General features: G+C 36.8%; 1 protein-coding gene across 1 annotated transcript; it reads right to left on the minus strand.

Moving 5' to 3' along the window:
- Window positions 1-24,522: 24,522 nt before the first annotated feature.
- Window positions 24,523-25,181, minus strand: LOC104107246 (zinc finger protein 2). Its single transcript, XM_009615987.4, has one exon. The coding sequence runs from the start codon at window positions 25,068-25,070 to the stop codon at window positions 24,612-24,614; it is 459 nt and encodes a 152-aa protein (XP_009614282.1). The 5' UTR covers window positions 25,071-25,181; the 3' UTR covers window positions 24,523-24,611.
- Window positions 25,182-26,072: the final 891 nt, after the last annotated feature.

A 26,072-nucleotide genomic window follows, 5' to 3' on the forward strand; every position in this document is an offset into this window, starting at 1 on the left:
TATATATATATATATATATATATATATATATATATATATATATATATATATATATAGAGAGAGAGAGAGAGAGAGAGAGAGAGACATCTTAATATAGCTAATGTTATATCGAATATAGCTTATATACTATACAGTATAGTGTGTGTGTGTGTGTGTGTGTATATATATATATATATATATATATATATATATATATATATATATAGACATCTTAATATAGCTAATGTTATATCGAATATAGCTTATATACTATACACTTAGTATATATACTACATTATACTATATATATATATATATATATATATCTAATTATTAAATATTAACTAAACATTTCCGACCGATTTCGGTCGAAAATTTCCAATTTAGATCTGCCAGGGACTGGCTTCTTCCCCATTTCCCCATTTTCTCTATCTCTCTTCCATTTCTCATCTTCTCCTCTCCAGTTGCATTTCCACCCAAAATTAACTCTTGTCTCCCTCCTCACCCAAAATCAAAGCCCCTCATCGTCTCCCTCCCCTCCCCCGCCATTGTTCGGCCGCCGGCTGCCACCACTGCTTCCTCCGCCGCCGCCACCCACTGCTTTTTGCACCCAAAATCAAATCTCCTCTCTTCTCTTTCAAGGTTAGTTATCTACATTTTTTAATTTAAGTAATTTTAATTCTTCTATTGTATAAACTAGGGTCTAGTTAATAATTAATTAGATTTAGGATTTACTCCTATTGATTATGTTTATGCTAGCATTATCTATGTTAGAAGATTATTATTATGCTAGGGTTAGATAATTTTATAGCTTTCAATTATATTGATTATGATTATGCTAGGGTTTAATTCTTTCAATTATTTGTTCTGTTAGTTTAATTATGATTTATGATTAATGCTAGGGTTTAATTCTTTTAATTTAACTAATTTTTATTATGATTAATGCTAGGGTTAGATAATTTTATTTTATTTAATTATATTTCCCTTTAATGGTCTAATTGAATTTTAAAAAAACTTATTTAGGGATATATATGAACTTTTAAATTAATAAACAATCAAATTATTTAAATTAATTATATTGTAACTAAAGTTTATTATGTAACTTAATTCTATAAATTAATTTGAACTATGATTAATATAATTTATTCGTTCTTTATGTAGATGGAATATCGTAGTTGGATGTATAATAGGAATTATCCTAATCATCGATTTTTGAGGAAGGAATTTATAGAAGGGGTTAAGGAATTTATTACGCATGCAGTGTCACTTGAACCATTTCGGATTGTAGGGTTGATTAGGTGTACTTGTGTGAAGTGCAAGTGTTTGTAATTTTTTGGATCGGAGGATGTTAAGGCTCATCTTTATAAAAAATAATTGATGGATAATTATTTTGTGTGGACTAGTCATGGAGAGATTGATGGTAGTGATGGTGTATTTCATAATGTAGTTGTTGGTGAAAGTAGTAGGTCGGTGGGGAATAACGTTCAACATCCTAGATACCATGAAATAGTTGCGGATGCTTTTGGGATACACTTCGATTTTGAAACCCATGAAAGTGTTGAACAACCTCCTAACGAAGAGGCAAAATATTTTTATGAATAGTTAGAGGCCGTTAGTCATCCACTAAGGGAAGGAAATAACTACTCTTGTTTATTTAATGTAATTTCTATGTTGCAGGTTCATTCTTAATCATCAGGCTACAAAGATAATCACTGATATTCTTGACTGGTTGTATAATGCACCCCATCCGACTTGAAGTGACTTTCCAGAGGATCTCGTGCAACAAATGTTCAACCAATTTAAGATTTTAATACAATTCTTATCTATTTAAGCATTATATTAATAATATTTTCATCTAATATTACATATTTTATTTGCAGACTAAGTGTGCCTGGGAAGACCGGTATAACCGTGAAATTTGTGCAAATTGGGAGTACAAATGTCGTAAGAGACTCTCTAATTCCTTCTGCTCCGCTCGAAAGGTTAACAAGAAGCCTTCATGGGTCCTACCGGATTTATGAGAGGATCTGCAGAGGTATTGGGCCACCGAGAAATTCAAGAAGCAGAGTGAACTGGGAAAGAAGGCCCGAGCATCTGAGAAGGGTGGCTCATTGCATTGTCTGGGTTCAAAGAGCACGGGGGATACGAGGAGACAACTGGTAATTCCTTAAAATATTTCGGTCTACTTTTATCGAACTATATTTATATATGTTAATTTCGTTAACACGTTTTATTATATTTGTAGGAAAAAAATATAGGATGCAGATGAGTCATGATGAGTTCTTCATGGAGACTCACATCCGGAAGAAGAAGGCACCGACAGATCCAACTAGATGGGTTGAGGACTGGGCGGAGACTACACATGTAAGTTTCATAACTACTATAATGAACAATTTGGTACCCTTCAAGTTCACCTAGAAAGGAGGGACAAACAATTTAATCTCCTTCAAGGTCAGCTGACCAATCTTCTTGCTAGTGGTGCTTTCCCCATTTTCCGGTCTCGTGAGCCTTCCCCATGTGCCAACGATGAAGGTTCTAGGAGAGAAGAGGGAGATGATGCTAGATAAAAAACTCATTGAATAGTGTGTATTGCTAAACAAAGTATTGAACTTGTCAATATTTAGTTGAGACTAGTTTTGAATGATGATTATATTGTTATTTTGTTATTGAACATTTTAGTAGTTCTTGTTGTGGTTGTTATTAGTTGTTGTGGTTGTTATTAGTTGTTGTTGTTGTTGTTGTTGTTAGATAATGGTTTTTGTTAGTTAATTGTTGTTGTTGTTGTTAGTATATTCATTGTTGTTGATTAATTATGGTTGAATAGCAGCAATGTAATGCTGCCATTATAGGATGGATATTGGTTGTAATTGGCAGGTGGTGTAGCTCAAAAATAGACATTTTCTTCCCAGTTTTTACCCAGATTTTCGACCGAATTCGGTCGGAAATTATGAATATATATTTATTTTTATAAATAAATTAACAATTTATTACAATTTACAACTAATTATTTAATTAAATAAAATTATTATTTTTTTAAATTTCCGATCGAATTCGGTCGGAAAATAAAAATTAATAATAATAATAATAATAATAATAGTTTCCGACCGATTTCGATCGGAAATTTGAAAATTAAAAAAAATATTTAATTGTTTCCGATCGATTTCGGTCGAAAATTAAAGTTTGACAGTCAGTCAACGCTTTGAGTTACCGACCGATTTCGGTCGGTACACGTTTGCGACCATCATTTTTCCGACCAATTAAAATCGGTCGGAATTCGGTCGGAAAATATCAATTTTTGACCGATTTCGGTCGGAAATAGCGGAAGAAATTACACTCTTTTTTAGTAGTGAAAATTCAAACGACACAGCCATAACAAATTATAGAAGTTTAACCAAGCATGATCTTCCGAGAAAAATGGTAAAGAAGAAAACAACGGACCTTTGAAACCTTTCAATATATAAAAAATCTTCCAACTGGTTTACAAGAAGAACGCGACACTGTAGTTGAACACGAACAGCTCCGTCGCCCGGAGACCTTAAACGGCAACCTCAACTGCGCAATCGCGAGCCCGATCTCCGACTACTCCAGACATAGAACATGAGATGAAAGATCCATTAGTCTGCTCTTCTTTCAAACGGCTGAATCGTAACAGTTTTAAATAGGAAAATAAATAACTTTGGAGCTGGGTTTTTTACTGATCTTAGGAGGTCATTTTCGGAGCTTTTTCGAAGCTGATTTTGAGCTATTTTGCAACTAGATTCGAGATTGGATTTGAGCTGGAGTTTTTAGCTTACTTCCATGGAATGGACTGGAGTTTTGGGGTTGTTTGGCTCGTTTTTGTAGCTTATTTTGGGGTTGTTTTGGGGTGAAGTTGAGCTTGTCCGACGGAAAAAATGGTGTTCAAGAGCTGGTTATTTTTGGTGGGTTATTGGAAGAGATCCGGTTATGGTTGCCCCCTCCTTTGCGCATCCATTTACGTGAAGGAAAATGGGGATGTGTGTGTGGTGGGGTGGGGGTTGTGAGTGGGGACAAGTATGTGGGACAAGCATGGGGGACAAGCATAGGGGACAAGGGAAAGTGGAGTGGGGACAAAGTGTGGGGGGACAAAGAGTGGGGGCAAGGGAAAGTGGAGTGGGGATATGCGTGGGAAGACAGGAGCGGGAAAGATGGAGTGAGAAGTGAGGTATTGGTGAGATGAGTGGGAAACAATTGAAGCACGGTCAAAAATTAGGTGCTCACATTATCTTTTTGAATATTTAATATTCTATAGACTTTATTCTTGAGTCTCATCTTAATTAATATCTTTCTACTCGTGTGATTTATCTTCTTTTTTTTTGGTCTTTATTTAGTTTCTTTTATGCTATTGTAGAGTAGTTGATGGATCTATATTTTGGTCATCTTTCATGTTTTCTTAATTTATCACCATTTAAACAGTAAAACTGGTTAGAGAGTTTTGCTAAGTCCTATAAAAATGTGTATGTTATTGTATTCTACTTTTACTTGTGACTTTTACATGACATTTAAAACAATACCAAAAATTAATTAAACCGTACCAATACTGAAGAGAAACCGAGATAATTGGGACAGTTTCGAAATGTCTAATTTTGTTTATACATAATAGAATAATTAAAAAAATTGGTATGGTATAAATTTTATAAAATAGCTGGTCGAACCGAATCATTGACACCCCTAGACTGGGTATTGCCCCTTTTGCACTTCAATGACGCCTTTTGTGCTCAAGAAGCTTGACTTTGGTCGACGAAAGAAGTCGTGCCCACATCAAACTTGTGAAAATGGTGTGTCCTAGCAAACATTGAGAAAAGCACATATCGAGATTGAGGAGGAAGTCATCGGTCGTAGATTTTCTATCATAGAGTGAAAGAGAAATAGTTCAGATCTGAAACTGGATTTATACTCTATCGTACTTGAGTTTCACATTTAAGAGTTTTGAATTTCAACGGTGCTAAAAATTTTACCTCTCATTATTGAACTCAAATATAGCATACTGGAGCTTTAAAATCCAGTAACGATTGCTGAAATTATTCTAGATGTCTTAGTTGGGGGTATGGCTGTTCAACGGGACGGGAGGGGATAAGACGAGATGAAATTATCGGGACGGGACGGACTTTGACCGGGATGGGACATGACATGGGTCCTAAGTGGGCCTTTTTTTTTAAAACTCATTTAAATATTTAAGCATTAAATTTGGCAACGACTATCCCGGGTTATAAGAAACTTACGCCGCGTAGAGTTCAAGGAAAATGATGGAATATTGAGTTGGAGAGTCGAGTGAGGTTCCGTCGAGGCTCCGGTCTGTAGTCCAGTTATTACATCAAAAATCAAAAAGAAACTAAACAAACCTATCAGCTATGAGTTACAAGATTCTATCTATAAGTCTTCTAAAATTTGATCTTGAATCTTGATTGGTTCATCACGCAGATTCTGATCTGAACCTTGATGCTTGCTAGTTGCAGGTGCTAGTTCATTCTTCTATGACTTCTTCTAATCAAGATGAGAAATGCAATGCTCATGACTTCAGCCGTCTTGAGCAGTCCATATCATTTCCATCTACTTCTGCATTAGGATTCACTTCTCTCTCTTTTTATTCATTTATTTTGGATTGAGACTTTTTCTTTTGTTCATCTCGAACCTTGTGCCTCGGGGTAAAACCTGCTCAGACACCACAACAAACAAACAAATAAAATTTTTCTGCCCTAATTTTCACTAGAAAAATTTCGTGAGTTATTGCAACAAAATTCTAAACTACTTCTTTATTGAAAGCAATAAAAGATCGGGAATGGTATACCCTAAAAAGATCATGATGATTTTTTTTCGGATAGTGTTCCTTTATTGTCCAAAAGAATATCTCAACTAAGGATTTGTGTACCTTATGTTGGGAAAATGTGGCCAGAGAATGAGATACCATATATTGGCAATGATATCAGAGAGTTGTGTATCCTACATTTAAGACCAAATCAACTAGGGAGTGGTGTACCCTATGTTGGAGAACACAACTAGGGATTGGTGTACCCCATACTGGTATGGAGATCAGGGATTGGTGTACCCTATACTAGTAAGGAAATGTAATCAGGGGATGACCCCCTGTATTGCTGAGAAAGAAATGTAATCAGGGGTTGGCGCCCTGTATTACTGAAAAGGAAATGTAACCAAGGGTTGGCGCCCTGTATTACTGAAAAAGAAATGTAACCACGGGATGGTGCCCTGTATTACTGAAAAGGAAATGTAACCAGGGGATGGTGCCCTGTATTACTGAAAAGGAAATGTAACCAGGTTTGGCGCCCTGTATTACTGAAAATGAAATGTAACCAGGGGTTGGCGCCATGTCTTACTGAAAAGGAAATGTAACTAGGGGATGGTGCCCTGTGTTACTGAAAAGGAAATATAACCAGGGGTTGGCACCCTGTATTACTGAAAAGGAAATGTAACCAGGGGTTGGCGCCCTGTATTACTGAAAAGGAAATGTAACCAGGAATTGGCGCCCTATATTACTAAAAAGGAAATGTAACCAGGGGTTGGCGCCCTGTATTACTGAAAATAAAATGCTGAATCCCCTTGGCGAAAAGGTTCTACGTGGGTTAAACTATGAAAAGCAAGCCTGGACAAAGAGTACTTCTACCCGGATTAAGCTACAAAAAACAAATCTGGGCGAAGAGTACTTTTACCCGGAAATATGAGCTGGATCCCCCTAGGTCAAAATGTTCTACCTGGGTTAAGCTACGTAAAACAAACCTAGACGAAGAGTACTTCTACCCGGAAATATGAGCTAGATCCCCCTAGGCAAAAATGTTCTACCTGAGTTAAGCTACGAAAATGAGAGGTATGGACAGTAGTGGTGCATGCTGAAAATAAAACAAAATGGAGATTTGAGGGACTTACCTTTGGTGACATTCATTCTTTAGGAATCTCCATTATGCACTGCTTTGTTCTTGCTGCAAACAAAGAAAAATTATGAGTTTTAAAAGTAGTGGTCGGTTTGTGGCCTTGATGACTTTGGCATCTTGGCTTTGTGCCCATCTTCTTTTGATGATGATGTCAACCTGTCGGTTGGTCACGTGAGACTTAACCTTTTCAACTTTATTTTTCCTTTGTGGCATTTCACTTTCCATTTCTTTCCTCCAAAACTTTCAATTTCAGAGAATTGGGGAACCTTTGGCTTTTCAAACTTTCCCAAAATGATTAGCCACTTGGGACTTAACATTTTCAACTTCATTTTTCCCCTGTAGGCACTTTCAATTTGATTTCCTCCTTTCAAGAGTTTTTTATTTCAAAGCATCAACCACCATGGCAAGTCGGGGTTGACTTGATGCCCCTGCTGAGGTTGGGTACCTTTTCAATGTATCTGCTTACTTCAAACGAGAGCCCTATAATCGGTCTTACCATCCTTTCTTTGCCTTTATTTTTGACACGAAGTTATACCGAATGGTATTCAAAGAAAACAACAATGGAATGGAGAATGAGTTTAAACAAAAGGTGTCCCTTTCGGGGAACAGAAATTAAAGAAGGACTTATCTGGGCGTACATGCGGACTTCAATGAACATGATATGCCTTTTAGACTGGATGCCTGATCTGTGTAAACTGTTCGACTCTCAGCAATTCAACACAACCTTTGCCTCAAAATCGAGAAACCTTGTTCGGGACTGTGTCGATGCCAATGGATCTTTGCGGATTTTCACTAGCTGACCTCTCTCATTTCTTTTCTCACCATCGCCTTATAGTGCCCTTTGCGGGTTTTCACTAACAAGACTCTCTTATTTTTATTTTCTCTGCTCGGTATCGCCCTACGATGACCGTGAGGGTTTTCACCAATAAGACTCTCTTATTTTATTTCTATTTGGTTGTATCAGATCCAAGTAATTGTATCCTCCAATTCTTGAACATTCTCGTTGATTGATCGGAAGGACTTGAAAAGGATTTAGATTGAATTACAACTTTGAAACCTTTAAGGCGAAACTATCGCCGAACCTTTGTAACATCTGCCCCAGTTTTAGTTTTAGTTTTTTTTTTTGAAATTATTGATTTTTATTTTGGTGTGACTGAACCCCAGAGAGAGGCTGCCTACGTATCCTTTCGAAATCAAGTTAAACGTAGTTCAAGCGACTACTTTTTTTTTGTTACATTTTCATTCATTATTTTGTTTTTTCAATAATAACTTCCAAGTTCCAAAGAGGGTAATCAAAGAAAAGGTAACCGGCTCAAAGGGTTTGCAAAGGGTTGATAATACTTGCATAGTGAGAAAGAAAGCCTTTTTCATCCCAACCGAAGAACATTAATGTTATAGAGAGGATCAAACATAGCACCTTTTGACTGCACCTGCGTTGACAGTTGTTTCAGGGACATTTCCTTCGATGTTTCCCAAGTACAACACTCTCTTTTGGCAGTACTCTCAGTACAATGTATGGACCTTTTGACATTTCTGATTCTTTATTTTATTTCCTTAAATTTATCTTCATTGCATTCTGATTTTTGATTCATTATTTCAAAGTCTGACAGCGTTTTAGGATCTAGGCCTGAAGTCCGCAGGCATGTCATGTCATTAAAATCTGCATTTAACAGAACTGAAAAGAGAATAAGAAAAGTGACAACATTAAGAAAAGAGACATTCCTAGACAATGGAATATTATTTTCATTTGATTCTTTGTTTTTTATATAATTTGAAAGATATGAGGGTTTAGATTGGAAAGTAAGACAACAAAGTTAAACATCCGGATCACACCCTGAAATAATCCGAAAGTGAAAAGGATAGCAAGACCGGCTACTGAGACTCTCGTCTGATAGGGAACTTTCAGGTTTGACGACCGTTTTTTGGCTTTTCTTCTGTCTCGGCAATGGCTGCAATAGCCTTCGGTGCCGGATCAAATTCCTCATCTTCACAAATCATTCCGACTACTGGCCCAGTGTTATGAGCATGCAAGGAATTGTTTGTCATATCATGAGCCTCCTCATCCTGAAGAACTATTGCCTTGACTTTGATGAGGCTTTCCACTGCTCTTTTGAGAGTCCAACAATCTTCAGTATCATGTCCCACCACTTCAGATTGGTATTCATATCTAGCACCAGCTCGGTGCGAGGGGGACTCGGGGTTTGGCCGGTTCGAGATCACTAGCCGCAGCAGACCTAGCCTGACTAGCTTTTGGAACAAGGTAAAGTATGATTCACCAATAGGGATGAACTAATTCCTTCTGAGGGGCTATCTTGGGCGAGGATTGTATTGGGGAATATTTGGTTGGGGATTATATGGAGCTTGGTAGGGACGGGCATTTCTGGGAGGTGGAGCTCAGTTTTGTGTATAATGTTGTGGTCGCGTGTAAGATTGCGCATTCATCACCGCATAGGGAGGCGGTGCCATGACATAAGGAGCATCTTAATGGGGATAATAGTGTTGTGGGACCTCAGGAAGCATATATGATTGGTTGAATGCCTTGCGATCCCCCCTCGAGCCGGAAGCCATCATGGCTCTCTCTTCTCTCCCGTTTCTGTTCATCAATCCCCCCGAACTATTCTGAACGGCATGTGATGCGGCTTTAAAAGCAGCTCGACTCAAGATTCGGCCCATTTTCAAACCATTTTTGACCATCTCCCTAATTTTGATAGCCTCAGCGAATGGTCTACCCATAGCAGACATCATGTTCTGCAATAATCAGGCTCTTGAGCCTCTAGAAAAACAGTGATCAACTCATGATTATCCATGGGTGGATTAACTCTAGCCGCTTGCTCCCTCCACTTGATGGCATACTCCTTAAAGCTTTCCGTCAGTTTTTTCTTTTTATTGGACAAGGAATTGCGATCTGGTGTAATATCAATGTTGTACTGGAAATATTTTACGAAGGCCAAGGCTATGTCGTCCCAGACATGCCAGTGAGAGATATCTTGGTCAATGAACCATTCAGAGGCTACCCCCACAAGACTTTCCCCAAAATAAGCCATCAATAATTCTTCTTTTCCACCTGCACCCCTCAACTGGTTGCAATACCTTTTCAAGTGGGCGATAGGGTCGCCGTGTCCATCATACTTCTCAAATTTTTGGGTCTTGAACCCTGGTGGCAAATGGATGTGAGGGAACATGCATAGATCACTGAACAAAACACTTTTGTGACCACCTAGTCCTTGTATATTCTTTATGTTTTTTTCAAGACTTTTTATTTTCCTAGCCATCTCATCTGGCTCACCTGTCTTGGCAGGCTTTTCATTTTCCACTAGTGACTCGTACTGAGGAATCTGATTGTATGGAGCCGAGACCCTGAAAACTATATTTGGAGAGTTGTATTGGCCATTATAAGCCTGAAGTGGTGGCTCGTTGTTTGGCCTCGTCACAGGAGGTGGTGGCAGGACTGTATGTACCGGTGCGCCAGACACGATGAGAGGGGTGTTCCTGACCAGTGCGAGTGGAGGTCGCATATTAGAGATACCAGGGGGAGCATGGAGGCTGTAGTTTGGCACATACCCTAGCGGTAGAATGTGATCGTTCACTGCATGGAGCGGTGGTTGAGTAGCCCGGGGTACGATGGAAGTTCCCTCTGAGGGACCCTGGGGTGGAGGCTAACCGGAAACCCAAGCTTGATATACATCAGACAGTTGTTGTCTCAATTTTCTTATTTCCTCCGACTCTTGCTCAACTGACGAACCCTGGGGATTGTCATTGACCAACTCTATTTCATCATTGTTATCCATTACTACCGTTCTCTTTTACTACCGTTCTCTTTGATCTGGTGAAGTAATGATGTGTTTTCAGTTTTACCACAAACCAACCACCTTAAGCTTACTTCATAAGAGACAACAAATGTGTTAGGGTTAGGCATTTTATAGATATGAATCACACATAATATGCCACGCTCCTAACATTATCACCATTTTTTTACTCATGCCTCATTTTGATCCCTCATCTTAGAATAGTTGAAAAATATTTTGATCGAACCTTTTGCCTGCGTATCATGTCGCCGCATGAATCAGATCATTACGTAGTTCAGGGAGATTGGTAACAAAGTACATAAGCTAGATCCCTTTTTTGGATTTTGATTGATTTTTTTTGAATTTTTGGGAGAAATACTTCTAAAGAAGGAAAAAACATATTTTTGGATTTTGATTTGATTTTTGTTTTTCGAATGAAAGACTTCGGAAAAGAAGAAAAATATTTTTGGATTAATTTGTGTTTTGGATTTTCTAACAAAAGAATTCTAAAGAGGGAATTAAGGAAAGAAAAATATTTTTGGATTTTGTTTTTAAACAAATTGGGGGCCGAAACCTATGAGGTTTGTCTACGTATCTCACATCCGGTGAGAATCAGACTCGCGTAGTCCGGTACAATAAGGAAAGCGTGAAAACATTTAGAAAAAGAATATATATTTTCGGATTCCGTTTTTTCTTTTTGGAATTTTTGAAAGAAAGTCTTTTAAAGAGGAAAAAAATATTTTTGGATTTTTGGTTTTGATTTTTTTTTTTTTGAATTTTGTTTTTTTGTAAGAAAGACTTCTAAATAAGAAAGAAAATACTTTTTTGGATTTTTGATTTTTGTTTTTGAATTTTTGGGAAAAGACTACTAAAGAAAAGGTAGAAAAATATTTTTTTGATTTTGATTTAATTTTTCTTTTCAAATGAGAGACTTCTAAAAAGAAAGAAAATATTTTTGGGTTTTAAAATCTATTTTTTTTTGGAATTTTCTAAGAAAAGACTTCTAAAGAAGGAATTAAAGGAATTATTTTTTTTTGGATTTTTTAAAAATTGGGGCCGGAACCGATGAGGTTTGCCTATGTATCTCACATCCGATGAGAATCAGACCCGCGTAGTTCGATCAAAATAAGTAAATAAAAATCATTTTGAAAATTGTGATTTTACACACTAGAACCCTTCAAAATTTTATTTTAAAAAAATGGGTACTTAATGAAAACTTGGAGGAAATTATCTCTTTCTTTCTCCTCTATTCAATCAATCTATCCTAAAGCCGGTCAACATTTGAGTAAAGCCTATCAAATAATATTACATATAGCATAGAAAGATGAATATGTTGGTCTCAACAAGGTACCTGTCCTAAAACAGAACCCGACCCATGTGCCGAGCGCTGCTAAGTCAAATGCATATGATGAAAATAAAGCGAACCTACTAGGGATATCCGGCATGAGGTTTGTTCTTCTAGGTTTAAATCCTGGTGGAGAATGTATTTAGACTGGCTTACTCAAGCAGACAACTCGAGCCGAAAAAGGTCAGCGTACCGGTAGCATTGCTCTCCGGCTTAGCTGGTGGTGCTCCCTGCCTAAAATATGTGTGACTAAAATCCTTCACCGGATGACAAGCACCTCGGCTATCTCAAATAAAGCGGGTTATGTCAAGCAAATGCCCAATTTAATATCAAGAAGACTCAGGGGGTGCGTGAGAAGATAATTTATATGTATAGTTCAACAATATCAAAGTGGTAAAAAGCAAACAAGTAGCACATTAAGCCCAAATAAATCGGAGTATATACAAAATTAATAAAGCCAAATAAAAGTCAATATGTACAAGCTCGAATTCTGGTTGTCCCTAGCAGAGTCGCCAGAGCTGTCACTCCCCTTTTTATCCCACAAAAGATAAGATGTTATTATGGATTGTGGGTTAAAGAGTTTCTCCAATTAAAGTGACAAACTTGAATAGAGATTATTTTATTTATAGAGTCGCCATTTGGAATTTAATTTTTTAGGTGTTCCAAGTCACCTTTTATTTGAATCTCTATTCAAAGGAAGATTTGACTCTTTTATTATTGGTCTGCGAAAATAAAGTTCGGGTAAGGAATTATGTTGACCGGGGAGAAGGTGTAAGGCATTCCCGAATCCCGTGGGTCTAGCACGGTCACTTTATTGACTAAACAATGGCTTGAATTAATTTTGGATAAAATCTGATTTATTGGTTTCTATATTTTATTTATCCGCTTTTAATTATTAAAATATAAAATTATCTTTGTAACGAATCACGTGTGTGAATTCGTTTTGTTTACTGTGCCAAAATCACGTCACACGTACGTGTACACAATTAATAGTATTTTATTATATTAAGATTGCTTTGGCCAAAGTGTTCTAACACATACTTCAGTTTTAACTTTGAAAATCACAATTATGCCACGCGAACGTATACATAATCGCGATAAACTAATTAAAAGCGCGCCTAAAGCATACTAGCAATATTTATGAGTTATTTTCCTAAACTAGTTTGACATTACTGTAAGGTTATGATGGATATGGAAATATTGTGGAAGAAATGAGTGATTTTAAATATTATGAATTTATTTTAAAAGATACTTAAAACTAAAGTTATCGTTACAATCTAACAATTCATGCCTATATCTTTTACTAATTAAAATATCATTGTTAAAGCAAAACACCTATTCTAATGAAAAAAAAACTTTTAGCATGAGAAATGATTTACTACTTAGAAGAAACAGATGCAAAGACCCTATAAACTAGACTAAACTTTAACGACACACACGAACATGAAATAAACCAAACGAAAAGGATTTCCACAACAAAACATTTAGCATTCTTCATTTTTTTATAGTTTGGGGTTAAGAAATCAAAATTAAGCACTTACATCCTTAACAACAAAGCTAAATGAACAAAAACATAGTCAACCACACAATAAAATGAAGTTTACTAGCACAGAAAATTCAAACGACACAGCCATAACAGACTATAGAAATTTAACCAAGCATGAGCTTCCGAGCAAAATGGTAAAGAAGAAAACAATGGACCTTTGAAACCTTTCAATATATAAAAAATCTTCCAACTGGTTTACAAGAAGAACGCGACACTGTAGTTGAACACGAACAGCTCTGTCGCCCGGAGACCTTAAACGGCAACCTTAACTGCGCAGTCGCGAGCCCGATCTCCGACTACTCCAAACTAAGAATATGAGATGAAAGATCCATTAGTTCTGCTCTTTTAAACGGCTGAATCGTAGCAGTTTTAAATAGGAAAATAAATGACTTTGGAGCTGGGTTTTTGACTGATCTTAGGAGGTCATTTTCGGAGCTTTTTCGAAGCTGATTTCGAGCTATTTTGCAACTAGATTCGAGATTGGATTTGAGCTGGAGTTTTCAGCTTACTTCCATTGATTGGACTGGAGCTTTGGGGTAGTTTTTTACTCGTTTTTGGAGCTTGTTTGTAACGACCCGGTCGGTCGTTTCGAGAGTTATAACCCTATTTTCCCCATTCCTACTTCTTTTAGTGTTATTCAGCTATATTATATTATATCGGGTTAGTTGGTTCGAGTCTGGAAGGAGCTCGGGGTGAAATGAGACACTTAGCCTCATAATTGAAAATTTTAAGTTAGAAAAATGGACCGAATATGGACCTATATGTAAACGACCTCGGATTTGAATTTTGATAATTCCAATAGCTCTGTATGGTGATTTTGGGCTTAGAAGCGTGTCCGGAATATTATTTGGAAGTCCGTAGAGGAATTAGGCTTGAAATGCCGAAAGTTTTATTTTGTGAAGTTTGACCGGGGGGTTGACTTTTTGATATCGGGGTCGGAATCTGATTCTAAAAATTGGAATACCCCTGTTATGTCATTTAGGACTTGTGTGCAAAATTTAAGGTCAATCGGACGTGATTTGATAGGTTCCGGAGTTGTTTGTAGAAATTAAAAATTTCAAAGTTCATTAGGCTTGAATTTGGGCGTAATTCATGGTTTTAGCGTTGTTTGAGATGATTTGAGGATTCAAATAAGTTCGTATGATATTTTAGGACTTGTTGATATATTTGGTTAAGGTCCCAAGGGCCTCGGGTGAGTTTCGAATGGTTAACGGATCAAAAATTGAACTAGAACAGCTGCTACAATTTCCTTCTGTTGGAAATTGCTTCTGCCCAGAATCGAGCCCCGATCGAGCTCAGGGTCGATGGCCACGATCGAAGCCCAGATCGAGCTCAAGGTCGAGGGCCACGATCGAGCCCAGGGTCGAGGGTCACGATCGAAGGCATGATCGAGCTCAAGGTCGAGGGCCACGATCGAAGCCCAGATCGAGCTCAAGGTCGAAGGCATGATCGAGCCCAGGGTCGAGGGTCACGATTGAAGGCACGATCGAGCCCAGGGTCGAGGGTCATGATCGAAGGCACGATCGAGCCCAGGGTCGAGGGTCACGATCGAAGGCACGATCTAGCCTAGGGTCGAGGGTCACGGTCGAAGGCTGGGAAGAAGACATAATCGAGGGCCAGGACCGAGAACTAGGATCGAGGACCTCGATCGAAGGCCAATATCGAGGCAGAACCGAGGATGTCTGGGCGGAATTATAAAAACGGGAGCTTCGTCCCATTTGCCATTTTTGACAAATTGGAGCTTGGGGAGAAGCGATTTTTGATATATTTTCAAGGAAAACTTGAGGTAAGTCCCCTGTGATCATTTCTACTCCATAATAGTGAATTATCATCGAGTAATCCGACTAGATTACATGATTTTGAGCTGTAAATCAGAGATTGAAACTTAGAAATTTGGAAATTTGATTTGTATATTTGAGGGTCGAGTTAAGGTCGGATTTTGGTAAAATTGGTATGGGTAGACTCGTGGTTGAATGGGCTTTCGGATTTTATAACTTTTGTCGGATTCCGAGATATGGGCCCCACAGACGATTTTAGAGCCAATTTTAGGTTTTGGTCTAATTTTGAAGCTTTTCTTGTAGAATTCATTCCATTAGTATATATTGATGGTATTATACTGATTGTGAATAGATTTGGAGCATTTGGAGGCCGAGTCCAGAGACAAGAGCATTTCGGGGTAGAGATTTGACCGGTTTGAGGTAAGTAACGATTGTAAATCTAGTCCTGAGGGTATGAAACCCTGAATTTTGTATCATTCTACTATTTTTAGTGACGCACATGCTAGGTGACGGGCGTGTGGGCGTGCACTATTAGGGATTTGTGACTTGGTCCGCCCCGTAGCAACTGTAAAGTTGCATACTTTGTTGAAACCATTGATACTTATATGATTTAGAAAGATTTTATGTAAATTGGGCTGAATGCCATGTTTAGGCCTTGCGCCAATGCTGATTGGACCCTTAGGGGCTGTTTCTTACCATCCTCTCATTGTTTTTGATTGAAAATCTATACTCAGTCATGTTTATACTTGTTTACCGCATAACTCAGTTTTATGACTCTATTTTGATGCATATAAATATTTTGGGCCGAATGCCCTGTTTTACTGAAATGCCCGAGTGGCTTGATTTGTGAGAATGAGTGTGGATCGGGGCTGCCCGCCTGCAGCATATTTATGACCGAGTGAGGTCGAGGGCCTGATTTGTGAGAATGAGTGTGGATCGGGGCTGCCCGTCTACAACATACTTTATTATTATCGCACGTGAGTTATCCGTGCAGATTATAGCGCTTGGGCTGAAGGAGCCCCTCCGGAGTCTGTACACACCCCCAGTAAGCGCAGGTACCTATTGAGTGCGAGTGCCGAGTGCTGAGTGACTGGGAGGCATGAGTGACTGTGAGGTATGCCCGAGTGGCAAGAGTGATTGTGAGGTATGCCCGAGTGGCAAGAGTGACTGTGAGGTTTGCCCGAGGGGTTGTATATGAGTGATGTTTTGCCCGAGGGGCTGTTTATGATTTCATCATTTTACTCACCTTTGCATTGAGCCTTTGTTTGAAAAACTGTTGGAAAGTTGTTTTTAAATGACTTTTTTTTTTACTAGAACTGGGTTTAAACGAAATGTTTGATTCAAATCTTGATTTTTAAAAGCATGTGGTATTTTACTGAGATTTCCTGATATGAACGTTATATGCTTTATTGCTCGTCACTACTGCTCAGTCTTTATTTATTGTTGTTACTTACTGAGTTGGCGTACTCACGTTACTCCCTGCACCTTGTGTGCAGATCCAGGTGTGGCTGGACACGGTAGCAGTTATTGAGTGTTCTGGTTGCAGATTTTTCTTGGAGATAGCAAGGTAGCTGTTTGGCAATCGCAGCCCTTGCTCTTCTCTCTCTTGTCTTCCTCTAGTTGTATTTAGCTATTTTTCAGGCTGAGTTAGCCTTGACATTGTTAGACAGATCGTAGTAGATGCTCATGACTAGTGACACCCCGATGTCGGGCTTTTCTTTTCCGCACTTCTGTTTTTTTTTTATTTGAACTCTTTAAATGGAGGTTTTTATGTTAAATAACCTTGAAATTTTCTTTGAAATGAAAATATCATTTTGTTTTGGAAATGAGTCGGCTTGCCTAGTTATACGATAGGCACCATCACGACAGGGGTTAGTTTTGGGTCGTAACATTATTTTGAGGTCGTTTTTGGGTGAAGTTGAGCTTGTCTGACGAAAAAATGGTGGTCAAGAGCTGTCTATTTTTGGCGGGTTATTGTAAGAGATCTGGTTATGGTTGCCCCCTCCTTTGCGTGTCCATTTACGTGAAGGAAAAATGGGGATATGTGGGGGGTTGTGAGTGGGGACAAGCATGTAGGACAAGCAGGGAGGACAAGTATGGGTGACAAGGGAAAGTGGAGTGGGGATAAAGAGTGGAGGGGAAACGAAAGTGGAGTGGGGACATGCGTGGGAAGATAGGAGCGGGAAAGATGGAGTGAGAAATGAGGTATTGTTGAGATGAGTGAGAAAAATTCAAGCACGGTCAAAAATTAGGTGCTCACATTATCTTTTTGAATATTTAATATTCTATAGACTTTATTCTTGAGTCCCAACGTAGTTAATATCTTTCTACTCGTGTGATTTATCTTCTTTTTTTGTCTTTGTTTAGTTTCTTTTATGCTATTGTAGAGTAGTTGATGGATCTATATTTTGGTAATCTTTCATGTTTTCTTAATTTATCACTATTTAAACAGTAAAACTGTTTAGAGAGTTTTGCTAAGTCCTATAAAAATTTGTATGTTATTGCATTCTACTTTTACTTGTGACTTTTACATGACATTTAAAAAAATACCGAAAATTAACCGAACCGTACCGATACTGAAGAGAAACCGAGATGATTGGGACGGTTTCAAAAGGTCTAATTTTGTTTATACATAATAGAATAACTAAAAAATTGGTACGGTATAAATTTTATAAAATAATCGGTTGAACCGAATCATTGACACCCCTAGACTGGGTATTGCCCCTTTTGCACTTCAATGACACCTTTTGTGCTGAAGAAGTTGACTTTGGTAGACGAAAGAAGCCGTGCCCACATCAAACTTGTGAAAATGGTGTGTCCAAGCAAACATTGAGAAGAGCACAGATTGAGATTGAGGAGGAAGTCATCGGTCGTAGATTTTCTATCATAGAGTGAAAGAGAAACAGTTCAGATCTGAAACTGGATTTATACTCTATCGTGCTGGAGTTTCACGTTTAAGAGTTTTGAATTTCAGCGGTGCTGAAAATTTTACCTCTGATTATTGAACTCCAATATAGCATACTGGAGTTTTAAAATCCAGTACCGATTGCATAAATTATTCTGGATGTCTTAGTTGGGGGTATGGCTGTTCAACGAGACGGGAGGGGATAAGACGAGACGAAATTATCGGGACGGGACGGACTTTGATCGGAACGGTGACGGGATGGGACAGGACATGGGTCCTAAGTGGGCTTTTTTTTAAAATTATTTAAATATTTAAGCATTAAATTTGGCAACGACTATTTTTTTTTATAGATAACAACGGTTATTTTTTTAAAGTTGACAATGACTAAATTTTTAAAGTTTGCAACAGCTAGTTTTTTTTTACTTTTTTAATAAACTTAAAATTTAATAAATTATAAAGAAACTAAGTAAAAAATTATAAAATATTAAAACAAAAGACTTGTAACAAAATATTTTAGTAATTATAATAGATTTATAATTTATTTAATATAATCTCAAGTTATAACGTAACTAAGTAAGACAAATCATAAAAAGAATTCAAGGTTAAAGCCTTTTATTTTATTAATAGAAGTTTCAAATTTCACAAGTACAAGTCTTTTGAATATTAAATATTAAAATTAGGAGGTGGAACAAGTGCATCGTGATTAAATATTAGAACTTGAAGAAATTGCCCGAAATAATTGCTCCAAATACTTGACAAATTAATTTAAAGCTTGAAAGTTGCTCCAAAAATTCTCCCGAATACTTAAAACGTGGTTGATTATGAGACCATTGAGAGAAGAATACAGATAAAATATAAGATATTTGAGAGAGAATGATTTTTATGGAAAAAAAATAAAGAAGGATATGGGTATTTATAGTTAAAATAGGACCAAAGTATAATTTAATAAACTTAAGCGTAAAATTAAAAGTTGCAGGAGGATAAGGGTGTTCTGGGGGGAGGGGGGGTAGGGGCCAAAATGGCTATTTATAGTCGTTGCCAACAGCTCATTTTTTTAAGGAAAAAAATGCACGCGGTCTGGCAGGATGGGTCGGGAGCTTAACGGGCGGGTCCACCAGAAAAAAATGGACAGCTCGTCCCATCACATGTCCTATTTCATATAGGCTCAGTCCCGTTTAATATTTAGTCGGCCGGGGCGGGACCAGGATGGGCCTGGCCGACCCGTTTAGTTGGACAGCCGTAGTTGGGGGCAAAAATATCAATGTAATCAGTCTGGTGACTACTTTGTTAATATATTTGGAATGATGGCGAAACTCTAATAGCCGTCACAAAAAGTGGCTAGCCGAACTAATTTTTACCACGTGATGCTAGGATGGGCTGGTTTCTGCTTCTGGCTTAGATCGGTCTCAAGGTCAAAATGGGCCCAAGGAGCCTAACATAGTGGAATAATGCCTATGCTTTTTGTTAAAACTTCGGCCCATAATCACGTGGCAGACCTCTAAAAGGGACAGCTATATATGAATTTGGAACTAGCTGCCCCACACTTAAACAACAAGCCATAGATTGACCATATTCATGGAATTGCTCTAGGTATACATCTTTAAAAAAAATGTTTTAGCTGCTTATGGTTCCTTCTTTTATATTGGCTTCACAAATACTTTACATTTTGGCATGGTAAAGTTCACGGTATTAAATTACTGGACGATTAAGCGATTATTTAAGCTTAAGCTCATCATAATTCACTTTCTAATTTCGCTTCAAGATGTAGGCATTCCCAAAACCTCGTGTGTAGTGGTGGCAAAATGAATTTTAAAAAATAGTTATACATTCATATTATGCACTAAAAATTAGTTAATTTTATAAAAATGGGTCAAATATGGATAAGATTCATATTATCCACTTGAAAAATGGATAAACAATAGGTTCAACTTTTACATTTTCAAAGACTCAAATTGGGCGTCTTCTCAAGTTTGGGAGACTAGGAATTCTCCAAAATATGATCATATTCAAGAAATTATGAATAATATGGGTATCCATATTATCTGCCGGTTATCCCATTTTCTATCCGTATTAAATATAGAATATTGTTAGGATCGGGAACCCGGGTAGTGCGGAATATAGCCAAACAACGGTATAATGACAATAACAAAGATAATGAAAGTTGATAACAACGACAATTAAAGTAGATAAAGAAGACACAAATTTAATGTGGTTCGGTCAAAGTGACCTACGTCCACAAGCGGAGAGGAGCAATTTACTATAACAATAAAAGTACAAAAGAGAGTACAAAATTAGAGTAAACACTCTAATTAATCCCAAATACCCTAAGAGAATAACCTCACAAGATCACTCCAAAGAAAGGGTTCACACAAGTGCTTCCCAACACTTAACTCTCATACAAAACACTCTTAATAAAGGAAGAAAGGAAGAAACAAGAATTGAAGACAAGTCTTGTTGGTGTGTATAAAATGAACTAATGGTCTTCCCTTTTATAGGCAAAAAAGTCTTGACCTCTTAGGTGTAAAAGAAGAGATATAACTTGTGCAAATGATGTCTAACACACAATGCAATATTTTTGGGTCCCAAAGAATATTGCCAACAAAGTCTACACTTTACAAAGATGCTTATGCTTATGTGAGATGGACTCCATTTGACAAAATAATGGCCATATTACAAATCTCCACCTTGGCCTAATTTTGGATGATATAGTAAATTTGTTCTACCTCTCCGCAAAAGCCCCAATAGGCATATGTCAAAATTTAATGCCATCAAAATCAGACAAATTGTCTGATACCGAAACTGTAGTGGGGCCTATAACAGTGGATCCCAATAAAGTATACAACGAACCAGATCTGTGTGCTTTCATGATCAAACGAGCACCTTGAAAAAATTTCAGAACTCCACCTTCACTAGTGAATTTGCACCCAAGGGATTCTAAAGTGCCTAGAGAGATGAGATTTTTCTTCAACTCAGGACCATATCTAACATCGGTGAGAGTTCTCACCACATCATCGTGCATTCTGACCCGAATTATACCTTTGCCAATAACGTTACAAGTAACATTGTTATCCAATTGGACAACTCCACCTGCAACTGAATCATATGTAGAAAATAAGTCCCTGCTAGGACACATATGATATGAACAACCGGAATCTAAAATCCACTCATTGTCTAATCTGAAACTAGTTTCAGTTGCTAAAAATATAGTTCCCTCAATCTCATCAGTTGCTACACTAGCTTCGGCAGTGTCAGTATTTTTGTGCTCATTTTTTCTTTCTTTGTGCTTTTCTTTATTTTTCAGTTTATAACATTCAGAGATATTGTGACCTTTCTTATGACAATTGCGACACTCTAAATTATTGTATCTAGAATTGGAGTCGGATTTGCCCCTAACAAACAAGCCAACTTCCGCTTGAGTTCCACTAGCTTCCCCAGTAATATCACTATCTATCTGTTCTTTTGATTTTAAGATAGATTTAATATCCTTATAAGAGATATTATCCTTTGCATAAAGCATAATATCTCTTATATGCTTAAAAGATGGGGGTAGAGAACAAAGCAGTAACACAGCTTGATCCTCATCTTTAATTTCAGCATCTATATTACTCAAATTCATAAGAATGGAGTCAAAGGTGTCAAGATAAGAGAGAATAGAGGTACCTTCACTCATACGAATTGTATAAAACTTCTGCTTCAGGTAAAGTCTATTTTCCACCGTCCTCTTCATATATAAGGTTTTCAATTTTTCCTACATGCCTTTAGCTGTGGTTTCTACAGAAACTTCACGTAAAACCTCATTTGAGAGATTTAAAATAATACCTGCTTTTGTCTTTTTGTCTATGATGGCAAACTCCTCGTCCGTCATTTTATCCGGCTTCTTCTCCTTTCCTTGCAACGCTAAGTCTAAGCCATCCTGAATTAGGATAGCTTCCATCTTTAATTGCCACATTCCGAAGTTTGCTCTTCGGTCAAATTTCTCAACATAGGTCTTTGTTAGAGTTATTTTGGCTATTGAAACTAACCCGGTTAGATCCGGCTCTGATATCAATTTGTTAGGATCGGGACCCCGGGTAGTGCGTAATATAGCCAAACAACGGTATAATGACAATAACAAAGACAATAAAAGTTGATAACAGCGATAATTAAAGTAGATAAAGAAGACACAAATTTAACGTGGTTCGGTCAAAGTGACCTACGTCCACAAGCGGAGAGGAGTAATTTACTATAACAATAAGAGTACAAAAGAGAGTACAAAATTAGAGTAAACACTCTAATTAATCCCAAATACCCTAAGAGAATAACCACAAGATCACTCCAAAGAAAGGGTTCACACAAGTGCTTCCCAACACTTAACTCTCATACAAAACACTCTTAATAAAGGAAGAAAGGAAGAAACAAGAATTGAAGACAAGTCTTGTTGGTGTGTATAAAATGAACTAATGGCCTTCCCTTTTATAGGCAAAAAAGTCTTGACCTCTTAGGTGTAAAAGAAGAGATACAACTTGTGCAAATGATGTCCAACACACAATGCAATATTTTTGGGTCACAAAGAATATTGCCAACAAAGTCTACACTTTACAAAGATGATTATGCTTATGTGAGATGGACTCCATTTGATAAAATAATAGCCATATCACAAATATTTTATTCATTTTTTACACTATTCATTTTTATCCGTCCATATCCGACCCGACCCGCTCGTTTGCCAACCGTAGATTTTACGACATCTCTTGATAGAATTTTGATTCGCTTGATCTCCACACAAAGGCATTTCATTGTCTAAATTAAATAGAATGGTAGAAAGCAGCTAGATATGGCATTTTAGGAGGGACGGTGTATGGAGATAGCAACCATTCTTAAACTCAACATTTTAAACCAGACAAGCTTGAAGTTATATTCGAAAACAACATACATGACAAAAATTCACATTGGTCCATGAAAAAAGAAAATGACATAAAGTGAGGGAGCTAAAATATCAAAGCACGTAATTTGTTCGTTTCGTGGTACTTTGCTGTCGATTTTCATCCTTCATTTGTAAAATGATAGTAGTAAAATTAATATTAAAATATTCGTAAAAGAATATTATCTCTATATTCCTCTCATTAGAAGCTACTTTATGTATCTTTGTTAAATTTAAAATAAAATTCTCATTTCTAATAACAACAACAACAATAATCCTAGTATAATCTCACAAGTGGGGTCTGGACAGGGTAGTGTATACGCAAACCTTATTTCTGATAGATCCTCGGCTAAAGTCTAATAACCTTATCACATATTTAAAGTAACTTTTCTGATTTATTTGGTATACTTACCCACACTTCAGATTTGACTATCTTAAAATAACATTTCCACGCCAAAAAAAAAAAAAGGAAAAAAGAAGAGAGGAAAGAAAACAGGAATTTTTGAAATAAATTACGTTAAATAAACAATAAACTTGCATCAATGTAATGAACATAATCGCTCGTAATTTTACTAAAATTGTATAGTAATCGTTCTAGCCAAATTGAGTGATTCAAGATGATCAATTCTTTTTAAGAGATTGTTAAGTACTCACTTTATCTAAAATCAATTATAACTATGAAATTACAAGAAAAACAGAAAAAACAAACTTCAAAGCACCGAAAATAATTAAACAATAGGACTACATGAAGAGAAAAATATACTCTATAAGAATTGAATCTAAAAGGTTAGACAGTGTTTTTTAGCAACAGATCATATTATAAATAGCCTCAAACAGAATAGATCAGCAACCCTTGTCACTTAGTAGTGTTTTCAGTCACTCCATGAATATGAAAATAATTTCAGAAAATCCTGAATACCGTATTAAAAATAGGGATCAAACTAAATGAAAGAAGAAATTAATTAAAAGAGGAGAAACAATGCACTAAACATTATCTTCTGCTCCTCTTGGACAGCATTCAGCAACAAATAAAACACGTATTTCATCGTTTTAATCTTAGCTTAGCTTCCACACATATATACTCAATGCACAAGAACAAATTCTATCTTATTTTATAATTTTGCTAACTACAGTATCATGCAACGATAATATCGAATAGCCTGAAACTAAGGAAAATGAAGACTAAATAAATTTTAATATATGAAAGGGAGTCGTCTAATATTGCTACCCATCTTTACTTTGAAAAACAATAACCCCCTCCACGTTCATAGTAAATAAGAAAAATAACAGAGAGACCATTTAAATTTCTTTCAATTAATGTTATAGATTTCTCATCCTTTCGTTTAATAAGAACTACCTGAGAGTAGAAAACCACCTGAAAGTAGAGTCAAAAGGAGGCTGCTAAAATTACAACAATTTCTTGAAGTAAAAATAAAATATAACAAATAAAAGGATTTAAAAAAAGTAGTGATCAAAGCCTTAGGGACAAATCAAGCTGGCCAAAATCCTCTTGAACAACACTCTCACCATTTTTCCTAGAGCCATAACTCATCATCTCTCTTCTTCCATAGCTCAATTCAGTAGCAACAAACCTAGCCGCATGTCCATGATGACCGTGGCTCGGGCTAGTAGGGCCCGAGCCACTGTTCCGGTTAGTTGACCAACCGGAATGAGGGCGCAGGGACGAACTCAGCTCCCGGCTTTTCTTGGCTAGGGTTCTTTCAAGTTTATGGGCATTTTGGTGCCCTCCTAGTGCTTGTGAGCTATAGAACTTTCTTCTACAATAGTTGCACGAGAAAACACGCGGCTGATCGGCTGGACTTAACGGCGATGATGAGGAAGAAGATGAAGATTGATCGAATAAAAGGTCAAAGCTAAGTTCATTTCTTGATAAGCTTAGGTTTAAGGCCGTGTTTGGTTCGTAACTCATGGCTCTAAAGTTCAATAGGAAGAAGAAGTGGATATAGGGTTCTTTTGTGAGTAGCTGCTTTTAAGTGTAATTGGTGAGTTGAAGTTAGGATTCTTGGAAATGAAGGGGGGCCAAATATATAGGGAAACTATGAGTGTATTTGTGTGCGTAATAGAAGAGAGTTGTTAAGGAAGATATTGGAGAAACAAAAAGGACATATCGTGAATTATAAGAATGGGTTACTAGTATTATTTCTTTTCCTCTTTGGTGAATAATACAGTAACTCTTTTTTGGATTTAACTTTTATACACGGGTAGCATATAAGAGTTTTGATATACTATGATCAACTAAAAAATAATTATAAATAACTACATAGTCATATTAATTGAAAAATAATAGTTATAAAGTAACTTGCTATATCAGGTTAAATATAAAAATAGTAAAAACTTATTTAAACTATTACAGTAGTATATTTAAATTTTTCTTCTCTTTTTTTTTTTTTAGTATTCATTCGGTGAATAATGGAGTGATTTTCTAACAAAACAAAAGTGAAAAATATCGAAAAAGAGAAGAAAATGGATGGGAAGGGGATTTTAAAGAAAGAGAGATAGATAGACAAAATAGCTGCAAATATCAGAAGGGAATCAAAGGGTTGTCGCCTCCGCTAAAGGCAGCATTCGAGTCCCTTTTCGGTCCCAGAAAATTTCCAGGCTACTTCCATGATCAGTATAACTTATATTTAATTTTTTTTTTTTTTTTTTACCAATGCTATTATGTTGAACTTTTTTTTACTAAAATTCTTTTCAAAATTGAATTATCTTTTAGAAGTACTAACAGAAGAAGAATAATTTTGTAAAGGATCAGTTAGAAATCCTCTCTACCAAATCTTTAGTAATTGATTATGTGATGTGGTGCGATGGATTGTTTTCACACACCCTTAATTGGATTCGAGACGGAAAAATGAATAAATTCTTAATAAAGAAACTTTCTGCCTTTAATGACTCTTATATGACAGGAATTCAA

Source organism: Nicotiana tomentosiformis, chromosome 11, assembly GCF_000390325.3.
Source record: "Nicotiana tomentosiformis chromosome 11, ASM39032v3, whole genome shotgun sequence".
NCBI lineage: Eukaryota > Viridiplantae > Streptophyta > Magnoliopsida > Solanales > Solanaceae > Nicotiana > Nicotiana tomentosiformis.

Coding starts and splice junctions, on each gene's coding strand:
- LOC104107246 (XM_009615987.4), bottom strand. CDS start 25,070: ATGAGTTACGAACCAAACACGGCCTTAAACCTAAGCTTATCAAGAAAT.